The sequence below is a fragment of the Ptychodera flava genome, chromosome 19 (assembly GCF_041260155.1).
Source record: "Ptychodera flava strain L36383 chromosome 19, AS_Pfla_20210202, whole genome shotgun sequence".
Taxonomy (NCBI): Eukaryota; Metazoa; Hemichordata; class Enteropneusta; family Ptychoderidae; genus Ptychodera; species Ptychodera flava.
The window spans coordinates 27,933,443-27,948,246 of record NC_091946.1 but is presented as its reverse complement, the minus strand read 5'-3'; the positions used below and the strand labels follow the sequence as shown (position 1 = coordinate 27,948,246).

Sequence of the window (14,804 nt, the reverse complement as noted above, 5' to 3'; positions counted from 1 at the left end):
CATATTTGAAGTAGGATACCTCAATTTTGGTATTTTTTAACCCTTTGAGCGCTGTAATTTTCTCCCGCCAAAATTTTGGTGCAAAATTTTACCAATTTTTATGAATTTTTCAATAATCTTCTGATAATTTCGGATCAAATGGACATCACATTTCATTTGCTACGGTTTTTCCTGAAAATTTTGGCAAAAATCTGAGAAAAATTGACTGGGGTTTATTTTGTAAAGGGGACAAAAATAGACTTTTGCGCTCAAAGGGTTAAGTCAAAAACTTGGTACTTCTTTATGAATATCTCATTTGAAACAAGAGTAAATGTGGAAAATACGACAATTTTGTTTTGCATTATCTGTTCTTATTCTTAAATGGAAGGGGTTCAACGACTGACTTTCAAAAACAGTAAATTTATGATAAGCAGAAATTGAAACGACTCTATTAAAAATATAAGCTTTATTTCCAAGTAAAATTGTGATTTTGTAATAGAGTATCTAAACACGATAATATGAACATGTTACAACATTTGACCCAGTCAGAGTGGAGTAATTTTTTTTTGAAATGTTGAAAAGAGGAGAAAAAAAGCCAAGAAGTCGGGTGATTTGCATTAATTCAATATTGCATAACGAAGTTTGTTTATATCTTTGCACCGACCAGATTCAATTTGCCAATTTACATTATATCTTATTACCAAGTAACTTTTGGTAAACTTGCCATAATTTCGAGATTCTTGACTACATGCATTAATAGTTCAATTTTTTATGCACCCTTCTCGCCCTGAAATTTACTACAACTGTTCTTGTGTACTGCTCGCATCGAGTTTAGGTGTCTTATATTTTGTGAAAATTGCGTTTTGAGTCTTCTAACAGGATTAACATTGGAGTACAAACGGTACGGGCTTCCGGACTTCAAATAAATGTGAGGCATTATGTCTCTCTGCTCTCAAACTTTGAATGCTGGCCCTCGTTGACGGAAAAGAATGAATTTAAAGTTCAAATATGTAAAACTGCTCTCTCTCTCTCCCTCTCTCTCTCTCTCTCTCTCTCTCTCTCTCTCTCTCTCTCTCTCTCTCTCTCTCTCTCTCTCTGCGCAAAGAAAAGCCAAAATATCGCATGGTGCACTTTCACCTGGCGTTATATTTGCCTATCAGAAGCAGTGCATCTGGCATATGACAGGAACGTTGCTTCACCAGACTACAATCCACACATAAGAGGCGTTTCTTACTATACTCATGAGCGATTTATTATACCAACTTTATTCATCTCATTTTGAAGGTTTCTTAGCTAATCTACACACTTTTCAGGCAGATTCTATAAATTACGGCGTGTTCGGTAACATAATACATGGATAATGCATGGATCATAAGGCCTTTAACAATTATTATATCAGCGATCCTGGTAAAGTCTCGTCAATGTAATCTCAAATAGATTTGAAATTTAGATTACGGTACTGAATGCATAAGATATCTCATAATATTGGCGATGGGCCAATAAAACTTTGAAATCGATATCACTCAATCGACTTTTCATAAATTTCCATTCGATATTGTCCACGATGAGTCAATATATATATATTCTTTCGTCATCAAATGTTCCTTTAGAACCTTCATGATTATGATTGCTCACTTTGTCGATGTTTGTGACAGGGTGCAAGTCGATAAAGTTATCAAAAATTGACTGCAAACTGGCAGTGTTGCCTTTTCAGTCATGGAAGGTTAAATAGAGCTATAGTTAAAAAATCTATATGTTTGCGAAGAAATACAGACATTTCGACAAATCTCTTGTTTGGAAATTAAAATGACATCAAGCCTGTTGTACAGATGCGGAATTAAATTTAGGTCATGGTACGCATTTTTAAGATACGCAATACTGCCTATTTTGATCTTCCAAAAGTTAATTTTCTGCTTAATATTCACAGTTTATTTAGTGCACGTGCCTCATGAAGATGGATAGAATCACAATGACCTTTTCATGTCAAGTTTTATAAAGTGACAAATGGGAAGCAAAACGGTGTCACTTTGTGAAATACCCCTAGAGTATTGCAACCAGCTTAAATTGATTAGCGGCTTTTTAGAACCACTCATCTCATACTATCGGGTAGAATTATCCTAAAAGGTAATGTACTTGTCTTTGTTTCTGCTTTAAATAGCAATCACCTTTTCTCTCTCTTAGTTGTGTAGAATTCTTTTCGTTTGACACTTTTAATTTTCATCGCAAACCAAGAAAGGGCAGTGGTACTCATGTTGTTTGTTGCTCCATACTTCAAGATTTTAATATCATTTTGTTTGCGAAGGTATTTGACATTTGCTAAATTAAGACGACGAACATTACAGTGACACAGATTCTTCAAAATGTAAGTGCATTTTTTTTAAGAAACTTGGAAAAATCATCAGCTGTTTGATACCATTTTTGGACATTTTCAAGAAATTGTTTTCCCGGATAATGTCACCGATTGGATTCGCGCTGAACGTGTAAAAACCTACTTCACTTTCAATCAAAACTGTTAGTATACCTAATCAGCATTTTCAAATTAATTAATATTATAGGGTTAACATTGTTCACGACGAAAAGCAAAGTTAACCAGAATACTCCGTTGCCATATGTTGTGTAGGGTTTTACATCTCAGATGAACAGGTATCCACACTCAATTACAAAACACTTTGTATGCCTACTTTTCATGGTGCTCAGTCAATAAAACCAGGTCCAAATAGCGAACTAAAATATCGTGGCTGAAATTTGTCAAAGAGTACAGCTACATTCCAATATGAAACAACCTGTCGTGGCGAAGGGATACTTTGTAGAAGACTCTCGCGGCAATTTGCGCAGACGAAGCAAAGACAATGCTCACTGTTTCACTTAAAAACTTCGCCTTGAGTCGAAGAGAAAAAGCATTACACTGCCTGAGAAAAACAGAACAGCACTCTTATGTTGGTAGTTTTATATTACTAGGCACGACACATAAACATCTATAGTTAATATCTGACACACATATCGTAATGAAATGAAAGCTATTTTTGTCGCACAATCTACCTCCCAATTTTCATTTTATTTTATTGCAGCTGTTGTATCTCTTTACCCTTCTTGACTGCTGACTTGATTCACAACGATGCTAAATATCGGAGAAAATATCGGAACAGCGAATGAAACGTGTAGTTACGACTTTGTCGACAACGTCACTGCTTGTATGAATGCACAGTTTACTGGCAGCAAGCATGTTGCATTCGTACCGATTTGTACAATCTCTTCAGTCGGAATACTCGGAAATCTTTGCTTCTTTTTCGTGATGATGAGAGTAAGAGACATGAGAACTGTTAACAATTATTATCTATTGAGCCTCAGCATCGCTGACACTTCGTATCTTATTATGCAGCTGCTCATCGCGCTAATGTCGTATGGAGGTGTTGCCCATAGCAATAACTGTTTGCTTGAAATGGTACCCATAATTCTCAGCGGGGAGGAATCTTGCATCATGATCACTGTCATCAGTGTGGAGCGTTATCTGGCAATATGCCATCCTCTGAGATATCACATGATCAACACCAACAACAGGTGTTTCAAAACGGTTGTTTTGTCATGGATCGTCAGCCTGTTTGTGTCGTCGCTTGCATTCCTAGTTTGTGAAGGTTGGCGTTTCGGAGTGAGGGAAGCACTCGCTCTCCAGACAGCTTGCCTTGCTTTATTGAACGTATTGATGTTGTTAGCTCTAATTGTAACGGTAACAATGTATTCCAAAATTATCAGAGAAATGGCAAAAAGAGGAAACTTGGTTTCCTCTGAAACAATCAATCAATCAATCCGCAAAGAAAGCCTGCAAGTCTTGCGCGTAGCCATGGCAAACACGATCGTGTTCTTCGTTTGTATGATTCCTACATGCATGGTCCAAATTGGCTGGATTTTGCGGTTTTGGGGCATGTGGCGAGGGTGTGATGTTGATAGTTACACCTTCCTGACTATCGCGGAATTTGCAAGGGTCCTGACGCTTGTTAACTCAGCTGTGAACCCCTGGTTATACAAAATGCTGAGTCAAAAATACCGAGAAGCATTGCGACAGGCATTCTCATGTCGCATGGAATCTTATGTGAATTGTAATATTGTCTAATAGGCACGGACAAATCAATGTCAGAGATATATGCTTGGACTCCGAATCTCCCATATTCCTTGACTGAAACTGTTTTCAGCCGTTAACCCATTTGAAACTTGCAAACAAATATTATTTAATAGTCGTAAATCGTTTTACCATATGTTGAGATTTTGAAAAAATGTAATAGAAAAGATGCTCAGAATGGGACGAATTCTCTTTTCCAATGAAGAATGTGTTTTAATCTGGATGGTGAAAAGCTATTGTTATTTCAGGCTTCCGGCAAACTTTGAAAAGGGAAAGATCTTTTAACTTGATCGTACACATTCTTAAAATACAACCCATAAATCGTTTAACTAGTGAAAAAGTATACTAACTCGTGGAATTTGGTGGCAACGTCGTGTTTGCTTGCTATTTACAGACTAGATTAACCTGTGCTCATGTTCAAAGTATAAAGAACTCAAGTTTTGATAACCAGCACTTGGTTTAAAATGAGTATTGATAATTGAATTCACACAATAACCAATATCTAACCATGAACGCTTGTATCTTTAATCAGTTATAAGTTCCTTTTGAACCCAATACAGACCACAAGGTAATCTTGTCGTAGAAAATAAGGTACCACAATATGAAGCTGAGGAGTATCTTGAATCATGCCTGTCTGTTTTATTACTCCCTTGTTAATTTTTTATAAACACTGGACTACTGTATCGTTTATTGCTTACGCCTTTGATATTTTAAATACATTCTTACAATGATGCAAACAATTGAAAAGCGCTTGAATGAAATAAAAGTTATTGTGTTATTGTTGCATGGCTTTGTGGTGTTCTATTTTGTCCTGTCATTAAAAGAAATTCCATCCATCATCTGTATTGCAATAGTATGAAGACTATGTCAAATGAGCTCTCGGAAAAAGTGTGTTAAATACAGACGATTCTGAGACTGATAATAATGCACATCACTAGCTAGATGTAGTAATCATTCGTCAAAACGCTTCTGAAACTTTCATATCCTGAAACATTTACCCAACTCTGGATGCTGTGAAATGATTTCAAAACTAATTTCTGGAATCGGATATACTGACTATACCCTGTAATACTGCTGCAGTTATGATCAGAATGATGGTTTTACGGTAAACTGCGCTTCGGGACCGTTCTTCGGACTAAATTTTAAGGTATGCCTTTTCTGGTTTGTTCTTGTGTGGAGTCAATTTGAACACTTACGAATGAATGGAGTTTTCTACTTCTTTTGCCTGGGAATTTGAAATCGAAATGTTCATTATACTCTATTTAACAGTTAACACTGACAGGGTATAGCGACCATGTTGAATTTTAGCATTTTAGAATTTTAGAATTTTATTCTATATATAAAATATGGGGCTTGCTCTATTCTCATAGTGATGAGGTTTAAGGTTTGCAGAACAACTATACCCGTCAAAATTACTGTGTATTTAATAACACCCTCATCAATATTCATAACAAGTGTTACTTCATGAATCATTGATCTTCACACCACCTTCAACCATGGTCTAAGGTCCAAATGTGCCAAGCCTTGGCAATGACATTCATATATCAGTATACACAAATAACAGAAAGCACAGTGGCCATGATGAGAGACAGTGATCAGAGCATAAAATAGATTATTTATCGAGGGAAAATAACATACATTGTACTTGTACGCTAGGTATTCAACCCCATCTCCCAACAATACATTGCGTGTATTATCAGTCAACGTCCACGTCGTTTGAGGGGGATTATTTAGTCTATCTTGGCAATTTCATTTGCTAAGACAATACTGGTGTTAGTAAAGTTAGACATCTGTGACGTGTCGCAGATCAAAGCAAATGGTATCTATCTTCTTGCTTCAAATTTTCTGAGGCGATCATTACTAGATTTTGCGAGACATGTCTCTGCTAAGTAACAATCGTCAAAATGAGTAAACGGTAAGTGAAAAAGTGTCAGCCAGCGATCCTACAGTCAATTTTTGACAGAGTGCGAAATCCAGAAATTTCAAAGTGATCTTGTCGTCTACTTCTAAAGCCAATCGGAACTTCATCTTCATTGACGTATCCAGATCATCAAGACAGTCCAAAATAACCCACAAGCGTGTGTGAACTTGGCAAGACTAATTATGTGCAAAAACAGACAAAAGGTGGCTTGGCTTTGTTCGCTAACAGAGAAATTCCTCTATATTAATTCCATTGCTGACCTAAATATCTGTGTGAACGGTGGCAATTGCTTACATTTTTGTCCGGAGATTAGGTCAGATCTTGTCGTCCGCGTTGTGGCACTTTATGCGAATGTGGCAGTGCGCAAGGGCGCCATCTTGCGGCAAGGTAGCATTGAGAAACAGGAACTCAGAGGTCTTGCTCTTAATACATGCATATTATTAGTTGTGTAATGACTTCTCCCATCTAACGATCTCTTGCTGGAATGATGTATCTGTTTGGCACTCCACTTAGTTCATACATCTGAATAATATCACACAATGTATAAAAGACCTTAATACTTTACCATGTTAATTTTCATTTTTTTGGTGGACTTGATTGGGACGACCGGTGTAGACCGGTGCATCCAGGCCAACTAAGTTCGTACTTGATTGGGTCGGGGATTCTGAGCGCGCATCTATTCGGGGATCCCCGAATAGCCCGATCGATTTTGGTAGGGGCAGACGAATACAATATGGCGGCCACTTGATTGGAGAATCTACCGGATGACGCCGACCACGTGACGGAAAGAACCGGTCACACTCCAGTCAGATGAACCGGAGCGTCCCAATCAAGTCCACCCACTGACTTCATCAGCCTCTTATCAAGCTCACATTTGATAAAGTAATGGATTAAGGTAGAATATGCGCCTCGAAAGTGAAATCTTAAACTTTTGCTTAAATTTTCCTCGGGCAATAATTCAACCATTCTCTTTCTAAATCAAGAATAAAAATCGGGGGTCACCTTGCAAATTTTGGTACTAGAGAAACAAATACCTAAGATTTACCTATATTTGAAATTCAAAATGGCCAACATCCCTGTGTTAACTCTACGGATAAAAATATCGAATTTCGAAAAACTAAGACTGTGAAAAGGTTTTCACACACCAAGCGCTTTAAAATGAACCCCCACATGTGGTATATCTGAAAAGAATTGTTTAAAAATTTGAGAGTCAAGCATCTCGATGCGCATTCTATCTCAAGGCCAACGGGCAAAACGTTCAACTGTATTTGTCTACTTCGATACGGAGATGACGAATCCTCTGTATTATACTCATTTACTTTCACAACAGTAAACACAGCTTAGTTATTCATATCAAGCCATTTTTGCATGGTTATATCGGTGACTCATATATTTATGGTTCAATATTGTCATGTCAGAAGACTATTAAACGATCAATACCAGTCGCTTCACTCAGTCTGCAGTTTGCCTGTTTAAATATTACACTGTTCTCTAATTTGATAAGTTAGCTTTCCGATATAATCAATGTTCTAGAAAAGTGTGCATCGGCAATACTTTTAAATCGTAGAGATTATAAAGTCGTTGGTGAATAAGGAAAGATATTTGCGAGATACATTATGTTGACATAGGCGTTTAAAATTTATTGCTATTGGCCATTATAACAAAAAAGTCAATCTGTCGATGTTTAATAAACTTGCTTTCGTTCTGTTGTTCTCTATCGATCTTCAAACGACCCATATAATATAATTTGTTATTAAAATGTTTCATGATGTTGACATGGACATTCAAGCAAACATATAAAACATATGAAACTATTTCAATGCCAGCCTCATTAGATATACATTTCCCTGCAATAATCAATGTCCAAGACATAAATATCGATTAAATTTAAAGTTACAAATAGTATATTGTAAGACTTGCAGAAGCCAATACGATTCACTTTGCTGTTTCCTTGCAATTTTTCTCGTTTTGTTTAGTATCGTCGACGTCCGTGTGGAATATGTTTAGCTGGAGTCCTAACACCAAGAGATATGGGATATGCCATTATTATAACCGAATAGATGAATGCGGATCTCCGATGGCGAGTTTTTACGTCGAATTAGCCTTTAAGGCACTATTCTTGGAAGCCTGATGACTATCGGGTCATCAAATTCAACATCTTTAAAATGAAATGTGCACGCCACATCGCTGCAAGTTAGTGAATCTATCAGAAAATTGCGAGTGATTACATGGTGTTTGGCTACTGTACATTGACTCTACCAACACAAGGACCATGCTTTCTTTTCAAGGTACCGTAAATGACTCTAACGCCACATTCGCTATAATAGTGTTTCATGTTACTACATCGATTTCTTTCTGTAGAATAGGTACATTGAATATTTCTATGAATTCATTGAATTTTGCACAGTTTCCATACAAACGGGAGACCTTGATTTAGAAGAAAATGACTGTTTCAACTGTGCATGCTAGACCAACATTGTAGTTTTTTTGTAATCATCATATGAAGGCAGTGCTAGATAGTATTGTCAACAATAAAATTGCCATAAGCTCCAGTAAAATTGGTAGTAAATCTCTGTCCCGTTTACTCGCGGACCACCAAAAACGTTTAAGATAAAAATGATAAGTTGCACTGCAGCCTACATGTATATCACTTTTATCATGTCGCCATGTTGTGTGTTATGCTTGTGTTGTTTTGGTGAGGGGCAAGTGGACATCGAAAATTGTATGACGTTTTAGTTTCTTTTTGAGGGATTGTTCCACTAAGATGATTTGCATGTTCAGAATGGGAGGTGGTCGTGAAACCTAAGGAATATTCGACCTCAGAGGAGCGCCCATGTTTGAAAATGCTGCCGCTGCACCATATCCCTTGCTCGGAAACCGTTGCATTTTACGGTATGATTTCTCTTTCTTGAGAAAAAAAACCAGAGCATATTTGTCTTCGCTTGTAAAAGAATGCTCTCAACCCGCTATCACTCAAAACTCACGCGAGATCAAAAAGTGGGAAAATAGGAAAGTCTCAGTTCATGGAGTATAATCTATGAAAGGGAAAGAAAAATACTCAAAAGCACTCTGTATTTTAATGGACTCCATTTTTTTAATTTAAACCCCTTTTCTCTTCGGCTTACTAAACGTTTTACAACAAACTCGGGGGGGGGAGAGAGAGAGAGAGAGAGAGAGAGAGAGAGAGAGAGAGAGAGAGAGAGAGAGAGAGAGAGAGAGAGAGAGAGAGAGAGAGAGAGAGAGAGAGAGAGATCAGACATGAATTCGAATCAAATAGCGAAAATGTTTACTAGCGCTATATCACGCTTTTGATTTTTGCAAAATGGGTTATCGCAAGACTCACAAATGAACTCCATTGCCATTATATTGCAGTTGATATGTGTTGATGGTCTCTTGGGCTGCAACATTCATACTTGAAATGCACCAGTCCCTATTGAAGAATGGGCACTGCAACTAATGCAACGTACTACAACGACACTGTCGTCAATGACGTGACGAGTAGTACGAGCATAGTTCACGGCATTATAATGGCTGTCGTTGGTATAATCTCGTCAATGGGCATACTGGGAAATCTGTGTTTCATTTTCGTAATGGTGCGAGTGAGAGAGATGAGAACTATTACAAACTACTACCTACTGAGTCTCAGCATCGCTGATCTCCAGTATCTCGTCCTGCAAATGCTCACAGACTTGCTTTTCCGGGTCTACGGAGGCGTATCCAAGAGCGTTATCTGTTTTCTTGAAAGGGTGGTAATTATTCTCACCTTGGAAGAATCATGTTTCATGATTACCATCATCGGCTTCGAACGTTACTTGGCAATATGCCAGCCTTTAAAATCTCACGTGATCAACACCACCGGCAGGTGCCTGAAAACAATCGCAATGTCCTGGATCTTAAGCCTCTCTTCTTCCACGATTGCTGTCGCATTTTGCGCAGACTGGCGCATTGAATTTGAGATAGAGCGTGTTATCCAGACAGTTTGTTTGTCCGTATTTCTCGTAGTTATGTTATCAGCGTTGGTCTTAACTCTGACACTGTATTCCAAAATAATAAGAGAAATGGCAAGAAGAGCAAAATCGGTTTCCCCAGAAGCAATTGACCCATCAATTCGCAAAGAAAGCTTTCAGGTGTTACGCGTCACCATAGCAAACACGATCGTATTCTTCGTTTGTATGCTTCCCACGTGTGTCCTCCTATTCAGCTGGGCTTTGCGTTTGTGGAACATATGGCGATTTGCCGACATCTATGCTTTCGAAATATTTGCTGCATTTGCAAGGGCATCGGCACTTGTTAACTCTGCCGTGAATCCCTGGTTGTACAAAGTGATGAGTCAAAAATACCGTGAATCACTGAGAAAGGCATTTTCATGTTGACCGGCATGTCTACATTCACAATTTCATACAGTTTATAGTGGGAGTAATTTGCCTCGAAGTTTGATAGTTGGACCCTTAACATTACAATATTTTATCCAGTGATGGTTTCACTTTCAAACCTGTCGAGTAAAATTTTCTCTCATTTATATTTGTGAGTATTTAATCCTGAGTTTCTAGTATTTGAAAATAATGTTTTTTCAAATATTTGGAAAATATTCTTTGTCAATGGTCTGTAGTCTGTGTACCTTTACATATGAATATTTGCATGTTAAGAGTAACTTGACAAAAGACGTCATTAATGTAATATCATCATCAAATCGGTTTGCTGTAAGTATGAGATGATTATAAACAATTGGAGCACTTGCACATTCAAAAAAGTACATCATAAAGGCTATGTTTAATATCGTATCAAGAAAAAGAGGCTAATTGTAGAAATCATAAAACTGGTCCGAGAAGATGTCAGCGAATTAACGTCGACTGAAATAAATAGTCTAAGTTTCATCATTGCTATTACAAAGGGAGCAGGGGCATGTCCGTTGTCTAGCACTTACTTTTATTAAATTTCCTAGTTAGTTTTATTATTCTTCTTCTCTAGACAAGGGTATTCTACGTTCATCTTATTGACGAGAATAATTTGTTCTATTATTGACAAATATATTTAAATCCTTGCTCAGAATAATTTTAACATGGTTTGAAACATGTTTTACGCAACAGTCTTAAAGCAGAAAATCTGTGAAATCATTGTCATATCATTTAAATGGATAGAACATGAAAAAACGTCAGAACATCATTAAGTCACTGCATGAATGATACCCTGTATCGACTATGATGGAGAAAGTTAATTGCTATTAGCAATTTTGACAAGAATTAATATACCTATCATTTATAGGCTGTCATTTTTCTTTTAAGCATTTGTTCTCCTGTGTCTTGTGTTTAACTTATGATGAGACAGATGAAGAATGCCTCCCGTTATTGAGCATATGACAACAAAATTGACATTATTTTTCAGTTCCTATAGCATTTAATGCAAAGCAAATAACTCAGCGTTATCGCTTGTAGATATATGTTTTTGAACTAATTGGGATCATGGACACATAAGGTAGGAGGTAAAATAATATTTTCTTCCTTTGGATGTACAAAGGCAACCAATAAGAGACTTTTCAGATATTTCATCTCTCTGATTTTATATTGAAGTATTTAATATGTCATTCTGCATTATTTATATGCCAGTCAATGGTCGAAATACCAGCTCTATTAAACATGATGTGGTAACTGAATAGCGCTTTATAATTGAAACTTTCAACTTTAACCGATGCATTCTACAGCAACAAATGACTGAAGATAGAGGCTTGGATTTGAGATATTACGCTGTAAGTATAAGGTAATTTTAATAGTGCACATGAGAGTCGCAGGTACATTGATTACTGTATAATCTTTATCTAGTATTATTGCACTGTGTGTGCAACTCGCTAGCATAGCTCATAACGAAATATTGTGATGTATATAGGAGTTGCTGTTGATGAGCGTGTGAAAACGTGTTATATTGATTCTTGATTCACATAGTTCAATATTGTGATTTTAGAAGTTCATAAGCGATCAATATTCATCGCCTTACTGACCCAAGACAGTCTTCATGTCTCAGTAAAATTTCTGCAAGTTTTACAGATTCTATGCTTTAGTTTGGTACTGTCAGTTTGCTGGCACAATTAATTTTAAATTAATTTTACACAAGAAGAGATTTTATGAAATCTTTAGAAAATGAACGCACGTATAATTGAGAGATACATTTATCGACTGAGGTGAGTACAATTTCCAGCTATTAGCCACCGCGAACAGAAAGTCGATCTACCAACAGTTAGTACCCTTGTTTCGGTCTCAATGGATCTTTTTGTGTACGTCATGAGACTGAATGTATAAAACCCCCTGATAGCAAAGTTGACATAACATTGACACTTAAATTCAACTGCATTGAAAACTAAACCAAACCCAGCGTCATTAGATCAAATTATCCCTGAAGTATAAATTTCCGAGAGATATCGCATTTGTCATGATTCCATCCTAAGTTTTGAATATGGATTCCGAATACGCCAAGCGTGGCATGTGTTTCGATAGGCCATAAAGGCTAATCTGCTGAGAATTCACGTTTCGTTCAGATTTTTTAAATGGACGTATCATGCTACGCGCAAGGCACTTCTTAACTCATCAGAAGATTATGTCCAGTGATACGTCCATCGCTCAAGTTTAAATTTTTATATATTGACTCCGATCACGTTGACCAGAATTTAATTCTGAAGTAAAGTAATGTACATTGATAAGATGCCACAAGGACTACCAGGCTCTTCGAATTTAAATTGTTTGTGTAGCATAGAATTTTTTCATACCTATCAATCTTCAAATTTTCACGCAAAAGAAATTTCTTGAAGTTTATTTACCCAACATATAACCTCAAAAGTTTGTACTCGGTAGCATTGTACAGTAATCTGTAATCCATCTTTCTCTTGCATCGAAACGTTTCACAACACTGTCAACCACAAGTTAGATTCGTTGCTATTCTGTTGCAGATTAAGTGTAAGTATGGTCTCACTGGCTGAAATCTTTTCATTGTTAAAGCGGCCTTATCACGTTTGAAGAATGCTTACTACAACTAATGACACTTACTACAACGACACTTCCATCGACAACGTGAATGGTAGTGCGAACTTAATGGTTCATGGTGACGGACAAATGATTCTTGTCGTTGTTGGTACACTATCACCTGTTGGCATACTTGGAAATCTGTGTTTCATTTTCGTAATGGTGCGAGTGAGAGAGATGAGAACTGTTACCAACTACTATCTACTGAGTCTCAGCATCGCTGATCTCCAGTATCTCGTCCTGCAAATGATCATCGGCTTGCTGTTCTATGGAGACATGTCCATGAAAATTATGTGTTTTCTTGAGAGGGTGGTCGCTTCTTTCACCATGGAGGAATCGTGTATCATGATCACTATCATCAGCTTCGAACGTTATTGGGCAATTTGCCAGCCTTTAAAAGCTCACGTGATCAACACCACGGGCAGGTGCCTGAAAACAATCGCAATGTCATGGATCTTCAGCCTCTCTTCGTCCATGATTGCTGTCGCATTTTGCGAAGACCTGCAAGTTGAGTTTAAGATACAGCGTGTTTTACAGACAGTTTGTCTGGCAATATTTATCTTATTTATGTTATTAGCGCTGGTTTTAACTCTTACTATGTATTCAAAAATAATGAGAGAAATGTCAAGAAGAGCAAACTCAGTTTCCCCGGATACAATGGATCAATCCATTCGTAAAGAAAGCTTTCAGGTGCTTCGCGTAGCCATGGCAAACACGATCGTATTCTTCGTTTGTATGCTCCCTTCGTGTGTAATCCTGATTGGTTGGCTTTTGCGTTTGTGGAATATATGGCGTTTTACTGACATTTATTCTTTCAATATATTTGCAGCATTTGCAAGGGCGTTGGCACTTATAAACTCTGCCGTTAATCCCTGGTTGTACAAAGTGATGAGTCAGAAATACCGCGCGTCATTGAGAAAGGCATTTTCATGTTAATTGTACGAATAGAATCACAATTTTGAGATATTTAAGACTGACAATTTTGATAATAGGACAATTATAACCCGAAAATTCATAGCCTATTTACGTACTTTTTGGTTTAGTGGATTGTAATACCCTTTTGCTTGGCAGAAATGGTACGTAAGGGCCATATAACATTGTACAGTGTAGTTAAAATTAATGCACAATGAATAAATTATTTCATGTGTGTAATGTATGTGAGTGTTTTGTTTTGAAAGGAGTAACACCTTAAAAAAATTGCCAGTCGGACACCCTTATATATCGAAAGGTACGTACATAAATATATTTAACCTTAAAAGGTCAAGTTTATCACATGTCACGTTTTTGTCGTATTTTCCCTTGGATCTTCAACTGTTTTATGGCATTTTGTTAAACTCGTTTGCTGAAGAGTTATTGTATTTTGCTTTCATGAAATGCTTTCTTGTAAGGTTTATAAATAAATCCAAGTAAAATTAACTTAAATACGATTTTTGCCATTATTATTGTTGTCGTTTTGTATGAAAATAGCGTTTAAGTACCAATAATAGAATTAAAAACTTAATTCATGTGTAGTAAGTGTCCATGAAAAGTATCGAGAAATTTGTTCAGTGAGACGATATTACCAGACCACGTTGACTCATCATGTGCATTACATGGAATCTCGATAATTTGTAAATAAGTTTCATGTTCAATTCTAAGTATATTTCGCTATCGCTTGTGCATATATGTCGTGAAGAGGTCAAAATCTCCTGGTATACCGTCGCTGGGTGTGCTTTATTGCTTAAATATGCAATGAGCTGACAGCGGTTAAAGAGCGTGTCTATTTTGTTTGACTCGTTACTCA

The 14,804-nt window shown here is 37.0% G+C and overlaps 1 protein-coding gene and 1 long non-coding RNA gene across 2 annotated transcripts in view; one reads left to right on the top strand and one right to left on the bottom strand.

Moving 5' to 3' along the window:
• Nucleotides 1-3,373: 3,373 nt before the first annotated feature.
• LOC139118127 (growth hormone secretagogue receptor type 1-like) lies at nucleotides 3,374-4,183 on the top strand. The gene has a single exon (XM_070681421.1). The coding sequence runs from the start codon at nucleotides 3,374-3,376 to the stop codon at nucleotides 4,085-4,087; it is 714 nt and encodes a 237-aa protein (XP_070537522.1). The 3' UTR covers nucleotides 4,088-4,183.
• An 8,912-nt stretch (nucleotides 4,184-13,095) lies between these two features.
• The window catches only part of LOC139119141 (uncharacterized), a 204,347-nt gene continuing 202,638 nt past the window's right edge, over nucleotides 13,096-14,804 (bottom strand). The window contains exon 3 of the long non-coding RNA XR_011548855.1: nucleotides 13,096-13,522. This is a non-coding gene — a long non-coding RNA (uncharacterized lncRNA). The remainder of the gene's footprint in view (nucleotides 13,523-14,804) is intronic.

Excerpts from the sequence above, each read along its gene's own strand:
- LOC139118127 (XM_070681421.1), top strand. The coding sequence starts at position 3,374 with ATGTCGTATGGAGGTGTTGCCCATAGCAATAACTGTTTGCTTGAAATG.